The sequence below is a fragment of the Glycine soja genome, chromosome 5 (genome assembly GCF_004193775.1).
Source record: "Glycine soja cultivar W05 chromosome 5, ASM419377v2, whole genome shotgun sequence".
Lineage (NCBI taxonomy): Eukaryota > Viridiplantae > Streptophyta > Magnoliopsida > Fabales > Fabaceae > Glycine > Glycine soja.
Window position 1 is genome coordinate 38,987,280 of NC_041006.1, and position 14,817 is coordinate 39,002,096.

Below are 14,817 nucleotides of genomic sequence, written 5' to 3' on the forward strand. Positions count from 1 at the left end.
TTAATTTTTAAAACTAAATTATTTCATTCTCCTATTCTCATAGGAGTCAGAAATAGATAATTTGTAATATTTATTATTTATAAATTAAATTAATTAATGGTATTTTGGTCTAAAATTAATTAATACAATAGACATGTACAAAAGAGTTTTATAAAAAAAAATATACTAAAGTTTAAAAACAATGTCTTGTAAAAAGGAATGGATAGAGTACTTTAATTCTTGCAATTTTAAAAATAACCTTAATTTTTTTAGTTATTAATACTCAATTAACAAAGGGTATTATAATTAACACTTATACTTATAATTAATACTTGATAAATATAATAAATGTTAACAAATGCTCAAAAACCATTATTAGTTAAGTAACTAAAAATATAAAGTTTCTTTAATGAAAGATACAAAATTATGTTCTTCTTGATTATTTTTTTTACGTTCTTCTATAATTTACACATTAAAAAAGTTCTTATTTTAATTCCTTAATCCGCGTCCTAAATGGTTTGCAAGAGCCTAATAATATTCCAATTAACTTATTTTTTATATACTTTCAAGAGTTGAAAGCAACAATTAAATTAAATATTGCACAAAATTTTAAGAGGAATATAATAATAATGATGCAGTAAAAGGCTTGCTATTGATAATATAAAATGTTTTATGCTTTTTCATTTTTTTTTATTGTCCCTAGACAAATCTTTTCTTCAAATTGTATAGATAAATTTATGGAATTGACATTTTAACCCGGAATCAGGTCAAATGTCAGAGAGTTTATAATAATATATACATACTTTTTAATCTGGACGTCTTTAGTTACGGAATCATGACATGATTTTATATGATCATTTTTTAATATTTTAATGATTAAGATATATTTTTTATTTTTATAAATATAAAAATATTCAAAATTCATAGGTAAAATTTAGAGTATAAATTTGCAAGTGGGAATAGCAATTTTAAGTCATGGGCAAGGCCTATCTTATTAAATAAATTATATCATGAATTATTTTAATTTGTAAGAAATTTAAATGGATTTTGTTTGCCTAACTATCACTTAAAAAATTTGTTTCTCTTTCCAATTCTCACGATGGAAGAATCATTACCCGAAAAAAGTAGTTCAAAATGATGAGAAAACATTTCATAAATAAATGAGAACATAATTTTGATGATCAGCTAGCTTTGTTTTGTTTCCTATGTTTTTGGGTTGAAGGAGCATCAGATTTAGATGATGTAGAATCAAGGCCAAGACATTTGAGGAATGCTTCTTTGGCTAAGTTGAAATAATAGCAAGGGTGGAGGAAATACACAGACGAACTTGAAGCCTCCCCTTCTGCAAACTCTTCTCTCACTATTCCTATCTCACCTTTAATACTTGTGTTCTCTACTCCCTGCCATGTCAATTTACTTTTAGTCAAAAGGAAAATAAATTATAATGCATATTTTCATGTAAAATTTTGTTATGATTAGATTATAGTTAGAGCCTATGATCTAATAATATTTAAACTCGAGATTCAATGTACACAAAAAGATTCCCATCTTTCTTTTATGCTTTAATAATATACTTATGAGAGAAATATACACAAAATTAAAACATGACACGTCATGAGAGAGGGGATCTATTCCTACTGATTAATATAAATGTATGATTTATAGTTTGAAGAGAATGTATTATTTCCTTTTGAAGATAGAAAGAAAAAAATCAACACCGAGTAGTTGACAAATGGTCATAAATTCTTGGGGATCTAGGAATTCAACAACAATAATTCTCTTTTTTTACCATATATATAGAGAGAGAGACTCAGATAGGCATATTTGATTACTACGACAAATGAGAATAATGAATATAGATTATTTTTCCTTTTGATTATGGTGAAAAAAAATTATTAACTTTTATTTTAATAATTAAGATGAATAAATAAACAAGCATAACTTTTTATGATTCTTACATTTTTAAAATAAGAAATCGTTCTTATATATATATATATATATATATATATATATATATATATAATATTACAATATATTCATATTTTCCCACACTACTCCAACCCCCCAAAAAATATCCCTACCCTTGTGACTTGTGAGTCGATATTAATTATAGATCCAAAATCTCATATAAACCATATCAACACCATTTTTAAATTCCATACCCAAATTATTTTTTTATTTACAAAGGTGGCATACCAACATGCACGAGGTCCCAGCTGCATACCAAAATTATCACTTAAAATACGTTTTTCAATCAGGATATTCAACACTTTTTAAAACAACAAATACTTGCTAGCAAAAAAGAAAGAAAAACCAGCAACGTATTGAATACAGACAAGATAAATTATTAGTTGTCCTTCTGAAAAGGGGTACTAGTAGTTAAACAACTACCCACATCAATTTCATTATTCAGTAAATTAGGACGAAATCCTTCAGGTCCTTTGGTAAAGCAGATAGAGTAATGATAAATGCTAATTCAACCGACAGATAAATACTATATCAAAAAAAGTAATCACTCACTGAAAGTTATATATACTATATGAATAAATCAATTAGAAAAATCAAATTTAGGATTTGGAATGCAGTAATAATTCTGACTAGATACTTAATATTCTTCCTTGACAGAAAACCAGGTTTGACCTACCCAGTACTAGTATAATTTTTTAAGGCGTTAAAGATCATTAAAGACAATAATAAAGCTTTTCACATCAATATTAAGGCAAATGTATATTTGATTTAAACCAATAACTAAATGTACACACTGGATGCCGTCAAACGTAACAGCACTAGGTAAGGTAACTACTGTGGCATAAAATGAATGAACAGAAACGTCAAATTTGAATACTTTGGTTGATGGCCTCAAGCAAATGGCAACAGAACCTTGCTTTCAAGCCATCACAATTTTATGTGGCAGTCAAGACTCAAGAGATTGACTGTTGAGACTTATTTAGTCTTATATGGTATAACCCAGTTTTTCATTTTTATTCAAAGATGAAAATGTTGAATCACTAAAAAAAACTTAGATACACTTTCATAGGTATTTTTGTTGTTCTCCAATTATAATTAGAATTTCACCTTAGTAATTCGCATTAATATTTAATAGAAATCTTTAGTACGAGAATTATTGAGCTAAGATCCAATTCTGATTAGAGAACAATATAAAAAATACTTACAAAGTCACATCTAAATTTTGTCTTAAATCATTACGCATGTCTCGAAATTTTGAAGGTGAAAATGAAAAGGGAAGACAATCAAATGCGGCATACATTAAATTCATAACAAAATAAGGGGACCAGGGGAGATTGTTGAAAGTTCACTCTCGTTTTTTTGGTTAATGTCTACTGTACCTAAACAAAGAAAGAGTCGGCGATCATAATTCATAACTTCAAAACAGGCGTAAAAAAAAAAAAACTTAAGAACAGGTAAATGACAACTCCTTTCAACAAAAAGAAACGGTAAATGACAACTAAAACATTTTAGTCAATTTAATTTCTTTTCCTAACCAGAAACATTAATTACCAACCTAGAACTTTCTTAACCATGAAACCTCAAATCAGTTATCCACAAAAGTCAGTGGACCATTTAAAGGTAATTAAAATCCAATTTAAGGTTTCAGTTAGTGGCCTTAATGGGAGGGGTGCTGTAACAGTGAACCCACTAATACTCCAATAAGATCTACAACCTAGATTTCTCAGATGAAAAGAACAATAATAGAAGCTTAATTTGAACTTCAACAAATCAACAAGAAATTGTCAGAGAGGACATTAAATAGCCTAAGAAAATAAAACCAATATATGCAAACAAAGCCAAAATCTTAGATTTCTATGAGCCAAAGAAGATCTCTCACCCTTGGCTTATTTCAAAAGGCCAAAATATAAAAAGAGAAGAGGTTAGAGGAAGCAAGTTGCAATCTTTATATGCTGGGAAGCGTAACAATCCAAAAGGGTAAAAGAAAAAGCAAAGAAAGGGAAACGGGGTGTACCCGGGTGCTCTGAAGACGGTTGGTCACAGCAGTGGAACGGTGGTTGGAGGGTTGTTGAGTGTGAAGATCAGAATCAGTGGCAGAGGCAGAAGGAGAAGTTGTGTGGTGAGAGGGATCTAAAGTAATGATGGAGTGACAAGAGAGAATGGTAAGGAGAAGAAGGAACAATAACAGTTGAATCCATATGAGCCATGGAATCCAGAAACTATCTAACGTCAGCTCATCTCCAAAATCCAACAACATACTAGTTTAGATATAAGATAGATAATGAGAGAGAGAGAGATTAGAATCAGCAAAATGTTTTTGGTTTGGACTTTGGGGTTAAAGGCATTATGGGGACATATGACCACACATGGTACAAATTAGCATAGGCAGTTGAAAAAGAAACCACGACTAGACGCTGACATGGAGGGAGCAATGCCCACACGTGAATCTGAATAATAATGATTCCAACGACAAAAATCAAAAATACACTCTTAACAAATTCCTAATTTCTTGTAATTTTTTTTTGAATTTACAATGTATTTTTAGTCTCTCTTTTAAAATTTAAATAAATACATTACAATTTTATGGATTTCGAAATTTAAAAATATGTTTTATTTGTTTGTGGATACGTGTAATTTAACACAATGTTATGTTTGGTACAACAACAAAACAACAAAAATAGAGAAAAGAGAGGATGCAAAATAGAAGAGAGAAAGGAAATTTCAATCGTTTGACATGGTAAAAAAAAAGGAGAGATAAAGAAAATGTGAGTCTCACGTTGATTTACTTCATCGATAAATAATGAAGTTTTTAAGTTTTAACAATAACACATTTGTCATATAAAATAATCAATTAATTCTGTTCCACAATCAATTACCAATTGTTTTCACACCAAATTTAATCAATTATCAAGTTTGCGATAAATTATTTTAACAAAAATGATTTTAAGGGAAGAAAATCTATTATCAAAAGTTGATTAAAAAATTATTTTTTATTTTATTTTCTTTGTTACTATTTATTTTAAACTAAATATTTTTATTTTATTACTTACCTAATTTTATTTATTTAATTATCAAGTTTGTTTGGATTTATTTCTATATTATGTAGTTAAAAAATCCCTACTTATCAGAAAATATTAGTAGGATTGACTTACTCTAGTACTCCACTTTTAAGTTAGTGGAGTGTAATCTCTTTTTATCCTTTTTGTTGAAACTTGAAAGGTTTTATAAATTTAAAGACATCACAGTTTGCAGGTTAGTAAAACGCAGAACATTCCTCCAAGAAAGGTGAGAGCTTGTTAATCAAAATTTTAACAGGTCATTGAAATGAAAATAACAAATTAATAACAACATAATTAATAAATAGAGGTTAAATGTAATGTGGATGCTGCTATTTTTTAATTATGAACGGCAAACAGTAGGATTTGGCTTGTGCTTAAGAGATGAGTTTGGTTATTTTGTCAAGGCAAAGTCTTTTTCTATTGCTGGTATATTTCTCCTGTTGGCTTTAGCTTACTTGGAGGCTATGAATTGGGTCAATGAACTTGAATATATAAGATTATCATAGAGCTAGACTGCAAAGCTGTTGTTAATGGGCTAGAAGTAAAGGTATAGTTATATCTGATATAGGAAGTATTATAGTACATCCAAACATAGCCTCAAACTTTGAGATACATTTTGGTGGGAGACACAAATTTTATAGCTCATTGTTTAGCTTGGGCGACAAAAATTTGATGTTGATCATCAGATCTTTTGCCGAAATGAATTGAGTTTTCTGTTTTTTTTAAATAAATAAAAAAAGTAAACCACACAGGCACTGTATGATACGTGCTGCTCTACGTAGAGTAGGCATTGGTCTTTTGGTATTTTTTAAGAAATACTGTGCTAAGTTTTGACTTTTGAATACCTATTTCTTGGGAGAATTACGAGGCAGAGAAGAGACAACAATATAAACATTTGATTTGTATGAACGTCTGATGTTATAAAATAATATATATATATATATATATATATATATATATATTAATAGTATAAATTTTTTTATAAAATTATTCAATCACAATTTATTAAATAATATATAGATATTAAACTCATATACCTTATCTTTAAGTACACATTTGTATCATGAGTTTTTCATGGTATCCTTCTAGAATAAATTAAATGGAATTATTGTGTTATAAAGCATACTTTATAGTATTGATTTTATTCATCGCTTTAAATGTTCTAAAGCTTTTGACCTTTAAAGTTTAAATGTCTTGATATTCTTTTCATTATTGAATTTCACTTCTTGAAATTGGTAAGAGTTGATGTTACGGTGGTTCAAGTTTGAGAGGTCTAAAATAAATTTAAGAATAATATCTTTTATTTATTTATAAAATAATTTATTAAAATTATCATTGTTTTATTTAAAATTTATTTTTAAATATAATTTTATAATAATTTTTTTAAGATATATTAGTACTAAAATAATTTGGAACCTTTTTTTGTGGGGTCTAAAGCCCTTATTTGGACTATTTGGGCCTTAAGCCAGCCTGCTACTATACTATAATATGCTTAATAAACCATTATATTGCAACAGCTTAACATATGATTTGTTAAGTAGGCAAGTAAATGGAAATTTGGGTTCTTTTCATATGGTTGGTTCAATTGGTAATTGCTCATTCCAATAAATACTCTTAATGGTTTTTGTTATTTGTAATATAATCCTTATCTTTAACTTTGTTTTAAGAATAACAGGGTTTTGCTGGAGAATTAGACAACATTATAGGAGACACTTTCTCTCTTTTGTGATTTTACATTTTCACCATATCATTGTCCCTGCCTCACCCAACAGTCATTGATTTCAGGCAAACTTCTTAAACGACATTTGTTATATTTTCTTTGAATATACTTTGAAGTTCCTTTATTTTCATGTAACAACTGAAGTTGTGTGGTTTTTTTTTTTAAGATTTATGCTTTTCAATTATATTTCACCGTACATGTGGAAGTTCACAGTTGTAATTATTTTTGGCCTGCCAAATTTACTTACCCCCACTATCAGACGAGTTATATATTCCTGTTGATTGGAATCATTGACTGATCATGAGGGAAGTACATGCTGAGATCAGTATCTATAATCCTAAACAGTGAAGTCAAGGTCAGGATCATGGGTGGTTTTTATGTCTATCTACTTTTTATTTTACTATATAGGATTATGAACTGAAAACAAATCAACAAAAAATTGTGTAAGTTGGAGTGACTCAAATAATAATACGCTTGCTAACAAAAAGAATCAAATAAAATTACCCTGCAATTGCAAGTGTTAAAATTGTAATGTAGCTATTGATAAATGATCGTATAAATTAATTCAATGTTAATTTTGCTTCAAGTTGCAAGTGTTGATGCTTCACCATAAATCACCACCAGTAATTATTCTAAATATTCATTCTATATATCAGTTACTCTCTTGGTCTTTTAACACTTATATGTTTTTGAAATTTATGACAAGGCTTTTGTTACAAAATTGAAAGTTGGCATTATTGTTTTCCTACTATAACGATGACTTTGTCCTTTAATTATGTTCTCTTTTTTCAAGATCAGATTGTTAAAGCTGAGAATAAACATAGTGAGCAACTCAACACTTTTAAAGAGGGACATGCAAAGTCAATAAGTGAAAGCAAAAAGAACTTCTTCATGTGAAGAGAGCACTTGATGATGTGAATCTTGAGCATGAAAACTCTAGAAAGGGAATGCATGAATTGCAGCTTAAGCTGCAACTTTCAACATTTGAGACACGGAAATTTGAGGAGCTGCATAAACAAATGGTTCAAATTTTAGGTTGTTGGTAATCACCAACCTCCATCTAAAAAGCATAATAATATGTGAAATCTATTATAGAATGATGGCTCTATAGAGTAAAGGCATCATAAATAGGCAACATAGAGTTTGGTGAGAGAAGAGTTTGATTACTGTTTTTTAGACAAGAAAGTCGATAAAATTTGTTACAAGGTATGAAATTGTTCTTAATTATCACACCCATCATCACTTTGGTATGAATTACTTGATTCTCTTTTCTTTTTTAATTAACTATGCAAGGAAACTTTATGGTTTTAGTTTTTAAGTAATTTTCATTATCATACTTTGTGTTTTGTATTTCTTTACTTGAGGGTCTTTTTAGCTAAAAGCAATTAAATATCTTTTGCTATCTACATGTTTAAGTAGATCTGAGACATTTTCTGTGGTGCTCAATAGGTATAAATAGGAACTGACAAGAGTTGAGCATACCCTTGATGCCCTAGTAAATAATTTATGGGAAATGCAACAATTGTGTTGGGTTGACACCAACTTTTCTCTCACTCTTTCTATTATCTTCCTCTTTTTCTTATAATTTGTTCATTGTCTGTCTTCTTCGTGAGAGTATGGTAGATGATATATTGAACCTTAAGTCTAAAATATCAAATAGATAGGTGATTGCAAATTAATGAATATTAATATGGTCAACTCCTTCAATCTTCTATGGTTTGATTTGAATAGGAACTTCTCACATATTTGCAGTTTGCAAACAAGCTAATATATATTTCACACTTAAGTAAGTTTTGATATTTGCTAATATATATTTCACATTTAAGTAAGTTTTGATATTTCTTCTTGGTAGAAGCTAATTATTATGATTTGATACTGAAACTAAATAAATCTATGTTTCATATACTTCTTCAAAGTCTTGACATTTTAACCCTCTCTATATTTTGTTTTCCATGTGGTGAAGGAGCTGATGCTTTGGAATTTTCAGCGGCCATGATGATTTTTATAATTTAAGGCTTTCAATTAAAGTTATAAATTTTCAATCATAATGCTAACTACTGTTCACCAATGAAGGAGCAAACTATTGATAAAAAGTGAGACAAGAGAGGGCAAAATAACTGAAGCAGAAACGGAATAGAGGCAAATCCTCAATGGTGCAAGGAAAATAGCAAACAAAAGGAAGGGATGAAGTTTTGGAGGTTTAGGCGTTTTTGGCCCTTTTGGAAAGTAGGCAATAAAACAATAGCAAATTAGCAATTGTCATTTTTTTATTTCTCCCACTTTCGAGTACCTTTTGCCCCAGTGAAATTATAAAATGCTTTATTTTGTTCACTTGGTTTATAACATATTGTACTGTGCAATACATAAATTATTATTGTACAATAAATATTTAATTGTCAAATGTCAGTTCCTTCATTTTAAATATCACAAACGAGTAAGACCCAAATCTTGATGAAATAACGTTTTATTTATAAATTTCTTTATTTTATTAAGATTTATTTTAGTTTATCGTGATGTAAATTTATCGATAATAAATTATTTCTAATAAATATTGTTATGATAATCACACTAATATATTTGTAACCCCATTGTTTCATTTTATTAAACCGTGCAAAGTACATAACTAGACAGGTTTTTTTAAAAATACCAATAATTTATTCGTTTAATGATAATGAAATCATAGATATAAGACATCCATTTTTTTTTTAATCCTACACATGGAACAGAAAATGCAAGCACTTTTTGTTGGATTTGTCACTTGTTTCCGTCACAAATCTACTTGCTGTATATAGTGGATCAAATATTATCTCAATTCAATTTTTAACAAAAATAATTATTAATTAAATTTTATTTATTTATTTTGATTTGAATTACTCATATTTTGTTTTCCGAATAAGATGATTAAAAAAAAAACATTTGAAAGCTACGTTACCGAAGCAATTGACTGACACGTAACCTCCTCTAGCACTTGGTAATCAGGTCCTTTCCTATCATACTCTTATGCTTGCTCTCCCAAAATCCTTTCTCTCTATGGCATCTGCAACACGTTTAGTGCACTGCGAGCTGCGGTCGGCGAGGCCCGCGGTTCGGGCGAGGGAACCGGCCGGTCCGGTTCAGGTTACGATCCCGAAATCCAAAGCGGCGGAGGCGGAAGGCGCGAACATCGTTTTGCAGCCACGTTTGTGCACTCTGAGATCCTACGGTTCGGATCGAGCGGGGGTTCTGATCAAGACCCGCAAGGAGGGTGACGATGATGACGTGTCCCCCTTCTTCGCCGCTCTTTCCGACTATATTGAGAGCTCTAAGAAAAGTCATGATTTTGAGATCATCTCTGGTCGTCTAGCTATGGTTCGTAACTATTCATAAATAAAAACTTGCACTTTCCATTCATTTTTTATGGCTACAACCTTTTACTGCTACTTCTAAGTTCTAACCCCATCAAAATTATTTTCAATTTTATTCAGCAAATCATTAATCTGTTTTTCTTTGCAAATTTAACCCCTTCTATTTGGGTTCATTTTTCCATGCATGTAGAGATTTTTATACTATTAACTATTAAGTCTAGTAACCATTAATCATTTACTTCTAAAAATCTTTATAATATTGTCTGTATTCATGACTATATATTATTAAGGTTTTTAGCTTATATAATAATTTTTAAAAAATAATTTTTTTGAATTAATTAACCTTTAATTAACTTGGTATGATATGATTAATAGATAATTTGTTTAAACGTGTGCTTAGGATTTGATCCTCAGTTTTTATATATTGAAATATAGAAAAATATCTGTTGTGCAGAATTAGTCATTGACCGGAAGATTCCCTGTTCAAAAATATATATAAAAATTATATTTACTAATTTTTTCCATTGAATATAGAATTATCTTACAAATTAAATACCAGGAAGTGTAGTGTACCCTTCCCGTTTCCTTCTTGCCATAATTTTTGTCAATGTTCCCTTTTAAATTAATACTCGTGCATGCAATTTAAACTCTTAGTTATAAGAGAAATAAAGAATTAGGCACTAGATCATTTTTTTTTCATTTTAATTTTGATGATATATATGTTTGTTGCAGATGGTGTTTGCAGCGACGGTGACAATGGAAATGGTGACAGGAAACTCTATGTTCAGAAAGATGGACATTGAAGGAATCACAGAGGCTGGTGGGGTGTGTTTGGGTGCAGTAACTTGTGCAGCACTCTTTGCATGGTTCTCCAGTGCTCGAAACAGAGTTGGTCGAATCTTCACCGTCAGCTGCAACGCATTCATCGATTCCGTAATTGACCAAATCGTAGATGGTTTGTTCTATGAAGGCGACGACCCTACTGATTGGCCCGATGAACCGTGATCAAATATACCATTCTTACCATTTTACACACTTTGCAGATTTAATGTGTCTAAAAACCATAGACACAGTTAGACTAAGATGTAATATTAAATAATATTTAGAAATATATAAGCAGAGGAAGAATACTAAAAGTGATGTCATCCCGATGCAGAAGAAAAAATAGTAAAATAAATAAATGATGCGCACCATAGATTTGTTGAACCTAAATGGATTATGTAAAGTGTAAACGATTGTGTCTCACTTTCTTATTTACATGTGTTTTTTTTTTTTTCTTTATCAAATCCCTCTAATTATGTGAGCTACCGTTTTCAATTCTGTTATGTTAATATATCATTCTTGCATATAGTAACTTATATCAAATACCAAGAGTAACAAAAATAATGGAAAGTTGAATGCTCTTGAAAAAAAAACTTGAATCATGAGTGATTATGTACAAGAAATAACTTAAAATTGTAATTTGTAGTTCTTAGACTTTGGTTATACTATATTTTGATGTCTTGGCTGAAAACAGATAAATGTGGAACTATGCTGCATTTTCGATTGCCCGAATGCATTCCAGTACGCTTGCCTTCTTTGTCATCGCTGCCATTAAGGCTTCATGAGTCACCTTGTTATTTTTCAAGAGAGAAGCAGCAAACAGAACCTGCAAACATGAGCTTTTTAAGCACAAAAATGCATAAATTTGAGAGCTGCATTTATTTTAGGTATTTATCATAAACATATATGGTATTTAAAAACATACGGCCCATCTTGTGAGATTTTGTTGCTGATCTTTGCTGAGTGGTGGCTTGGTTCTGTTAATAAATCTCTGCAGGGAAAAAAAACTTTCTAGTATTATTATTTGAGATAATTGCGAGTAGTATAATATCCACATCTTACAAAAAAATAGAGATACTTAACCTGGAGACTGAAAAGATCAGCAGATTGACCAACCACCTTGTCATATGTTAAACCTTCTGCTGCCAGTCCAGCCATTGACACAACAGCCAATCTGATATGAAAAAAATGAAATTACTAATTAAAACTCTTCCTATTAAGCCAAGTTTTGTGATTATTAAGGCTTGGCTTGGTTAGTACTTGGTTCTTGAAAAGTTATAAGTTGGCATGGCTTTTTTCTTCCACAGTGAATAAGAGAAATTAGAGGTGTATGGTAAATAAACACCTATCTAGCTCTTTGGCATCAAGCTGTCCACTATAGATAAGTTTTTCAAGCCTCTCATCAATGAGATTGACATGTTCTTTCCCAATATCCAGGGAATAATCAAAAATGGGTAGGCCAAGCAGATAAGCAACTAGAATGAAACACAAGACCAAACAGAAAATGGGTTAGAGCAAAGTCACATATCTGATGCGTTGTGCATGAAAACCAGCCAAAAAAGAAAAGGGCAGTACTCAAAAAGTGAGCTGCTTCATGCCTGGCAATCCTTTCTTGATAATCAGGAAAAAGTGTTGAAAAGCTGCCAATAGCAGCTTGGAGAAGCCTGCACTAGCAACTTGGAGCATTAATGTAAAGAAAATTAACATTTAACACTGAAGAGGGGTATCCATTGCTACATGGCAAACACTATTCTTCTTACCCTGGGGATATGCTACCCACAGCCAAAACCACTAATGAGATACTCCCAATCAAGTACGGTACAAAGAAGCCCCAATCCTACAAGAGTCAGCACACATCAATCAGAGATGGAAAAAAAAATGTCAAAATTATTTTAAGGTCTGCCTGGTTGAGTGTGTGGGAAGTAGTTAGAAGAAAAATATAAGGAAAAGTATTTTCAACCATTTTTTTTCCAATTCTAATTTTGTAAACCACAAAAAGCGCAATACAGTATTAAGTATCACCAATGTTGGCGTTAGAATATAATATGTAGAGTGAGACCATGATGCATGCATGAAAGGAAAGAGTTTCTAAATCTTCCACTTTGGTTGTTCTTTATCTGGTTGCCAAGCAAGCATTTAAAATCCATAAGTATATTATTCTACTAGAAGCTCCAACTACATACTGCTTCCATAATAATTTAGATTATTTCTGCAAGCAAAATGAATGCCATATCTGTATTTACAAATGCGTGCTTCAACACTATATCATTAAACAGACATACAGAGCAAAACACAAGTGTGCTAGTGATACCCCGGGAAGTTGCCCAGCAAGAACAGCCAAAAATCCTGTTGTTCCAACCACGGTAAAAAGAAAAGCTGCCTGCACCATCAAAGATTTTTGTTACTTGTTTGTTAAGAATGTGTACAACTTACAAGAAACATATGTTTTCAAGATTGAAAGTCTTATTAGAAATTACTAGTTTCCCCATTTACAATTGAGATATTTACATATGATATTACATACTCCATTTCATACTAAAAATTAAAAGATTTCTGAAACTCACATCGTTTCTGACACTAGGAATTGCAAGGTTCTCTGAGTTTTTTATGCCTAGACTTGTCAGCTCCCGGAGTGATGTCTGATACACAAATTTTGAACGGTGAAAACTTGTATGAGCGATGAATTAGTTTACATATGAATGAGTAGTGGAAGCACTGGACAGGTATACATGATGGATGTTATGTCCAAGAATGGTTGATGAGAGCTTAATGTTTAGTTGTCACTTTGCCACATTTTTAATTGGAGACTGACCGTACGACGTGAAACATATGGCTGAGAACTCCATTTCTTGGCCCAACCAACTTCACTAAGCTGATTAAGTGCCTCTTTAACAGCATCACTGTCTTTCTGCACAAACAAGCCTATCTATTATTTACCTAACCAGTAGCAGCTCCAAAGCTAGACAGTAAGTGCAAGTTTGTTTCCACGTTGAATTGTCTAGAAACATGTTAGAATACCAGCTAATGTGATTTTTGGTAAATTTCACATGCTTGATTCTATTTCTACCTTGAGGAATTTATTATGGGTCTAGAACTTATTTTGATTGAATCAACTTTAGGTAACTTTTACATTGAATATAAAAAATTATATTGGATTTTGCTACAAACCTGCTTTTAGAATAAAAACTTTCAAACATAAATCATATTGCTTCAAAGAGTAGTGCTATTTAGTGCAAAAAATCCTTACGAAAATGAGTACCAAAAGTGGGAATTTATAACCATAAATGGTGGATCCCTATAAAAAAGGATTTTATGATCTACATATACAAATTGAACATTTTTAACCAATCACATCATCTCGTAAATTTTCCCGAATTTGGATTCGTACTAAAAAGCATTCTCCTACTTCAAAATCAATTTGCAAAATAAATTTGGTTCAAAATTAATTTTGCCAATGCTAATCTAAACACACAGACAGTAACTACCTTGTAACTGAACTGGGAGCAATATTTTCATAGGGGCATAAATATAAAGCCAAAGAATCTAATTGGAACTCAATTCTTATCTCAATTGTTCTTAACTTAAGCCTATTGTAATGCTCTATTACATTGTTCAACTGGTATCTAACAATTAACAAACAAAGCAAGTGTTTATTACCCCTTGGTGTGAAAATCATAATAGACATTTGGTGCTAAACTAACACCTTGGAAATGGCAAATTCGAGAGTGTTGAGGTCGACCCCAGGGGCAGCAGAGGAAGCTCTAGTACTAGTAGTCCATTTTGGGAGGTTGATCTTGAAGCATCTTTGGTGTTGATAATGGAAATTATGGTAATAATAGGGTTTGGGAAGCAGAGATGAGTTAGCCATGGTTGTCATCCACATTATCCCTTTGCTATCTACGCTGTTTGATTATTGGAGGGTGGA

The 14,817-nt window shown here is 30.9% G+C and overlaps 3 protein-coding genes across 3 annotated transcripts; 1 reads left to right on the plus strand and 2 right to left on the minus strand.

Moving 5' to 3' along the window:
• Window positions 1-1,039: 1,039 nt before the first annotated feature.
• LOC114413158 lies at window positions 1,040-4,307 on the minus strand. The gene is made up of 2 exons (XM_028377389.1): window positions 3,962-4,307; window positions 1,040-1,379 (listed from the first exon to the last, which is right to left on the minus strand). Exons 1-2 carry the CDS (start codon window positions 4,202-4,204, stop codon window positions 1,161-1,163), a joined length of 462 nt encoding a protein of 153 aa, XP_028233190.1. The 5' UTR covers window positions 4,205-4,307; the 3' UTR covers window positions 1,040-1,160.
• Window positions 4,308-9,699: 5,392 nt separating this feature from the next.
• Window positions 9,700-11,373, plus strand: LOC114413160 (stress enhanced protein 2, chloroplastic-like). Its single transcript, XM_028377391.1, has 2 exons — window positions 9,700-10,074; window positions 10,803-11,373. The coding sequence occupies exons 1-2, from the start codon at window positions 9,727-9,729 to the stop codon at window positions 11,073-11,075; spliced, it is 621 nt and encodes a 206-aa protein (XP_028233192.1). The 5' UTR covers window positions 9,700-9,726; the 3' UTR covers window positions 11,076-11,373.
• An 80-nt stretch (window positions 11,374-11,453) lies between these two features.
• On the minus strand, window positions 11,454-14,816 carry LOC114413159. The gene is made up of 10 exons (XM_028377390.1): window positions 14,596-14,816; window positions 13,705-13,800; window positions 13,457-13,531; window positions 13,204-13,272; window positions 12,653-12,729; window positions 12,468-12,556; window positions 12,238-12,367; window positions 11,976-12,066; window positions 11,818-11,883; window positions 11,454-11,718 (listed from the first exon to the last, which is right to left on the minus strand). The coding sequence occupies exons 1-10, from the start codon at window positions 14,773-14,775 to the stop codon at window positions 11,599-11,601; spliced, it is 993 nt and encodes a 330-aa protein (XP_028233191.1). The 5' UTR covers window positions 14,776-14,816; the 3' UTR covers window positions 11,454-11,598.
• Between the last annotated feature and the right edge of the window lies 1 nt (window position 14,817).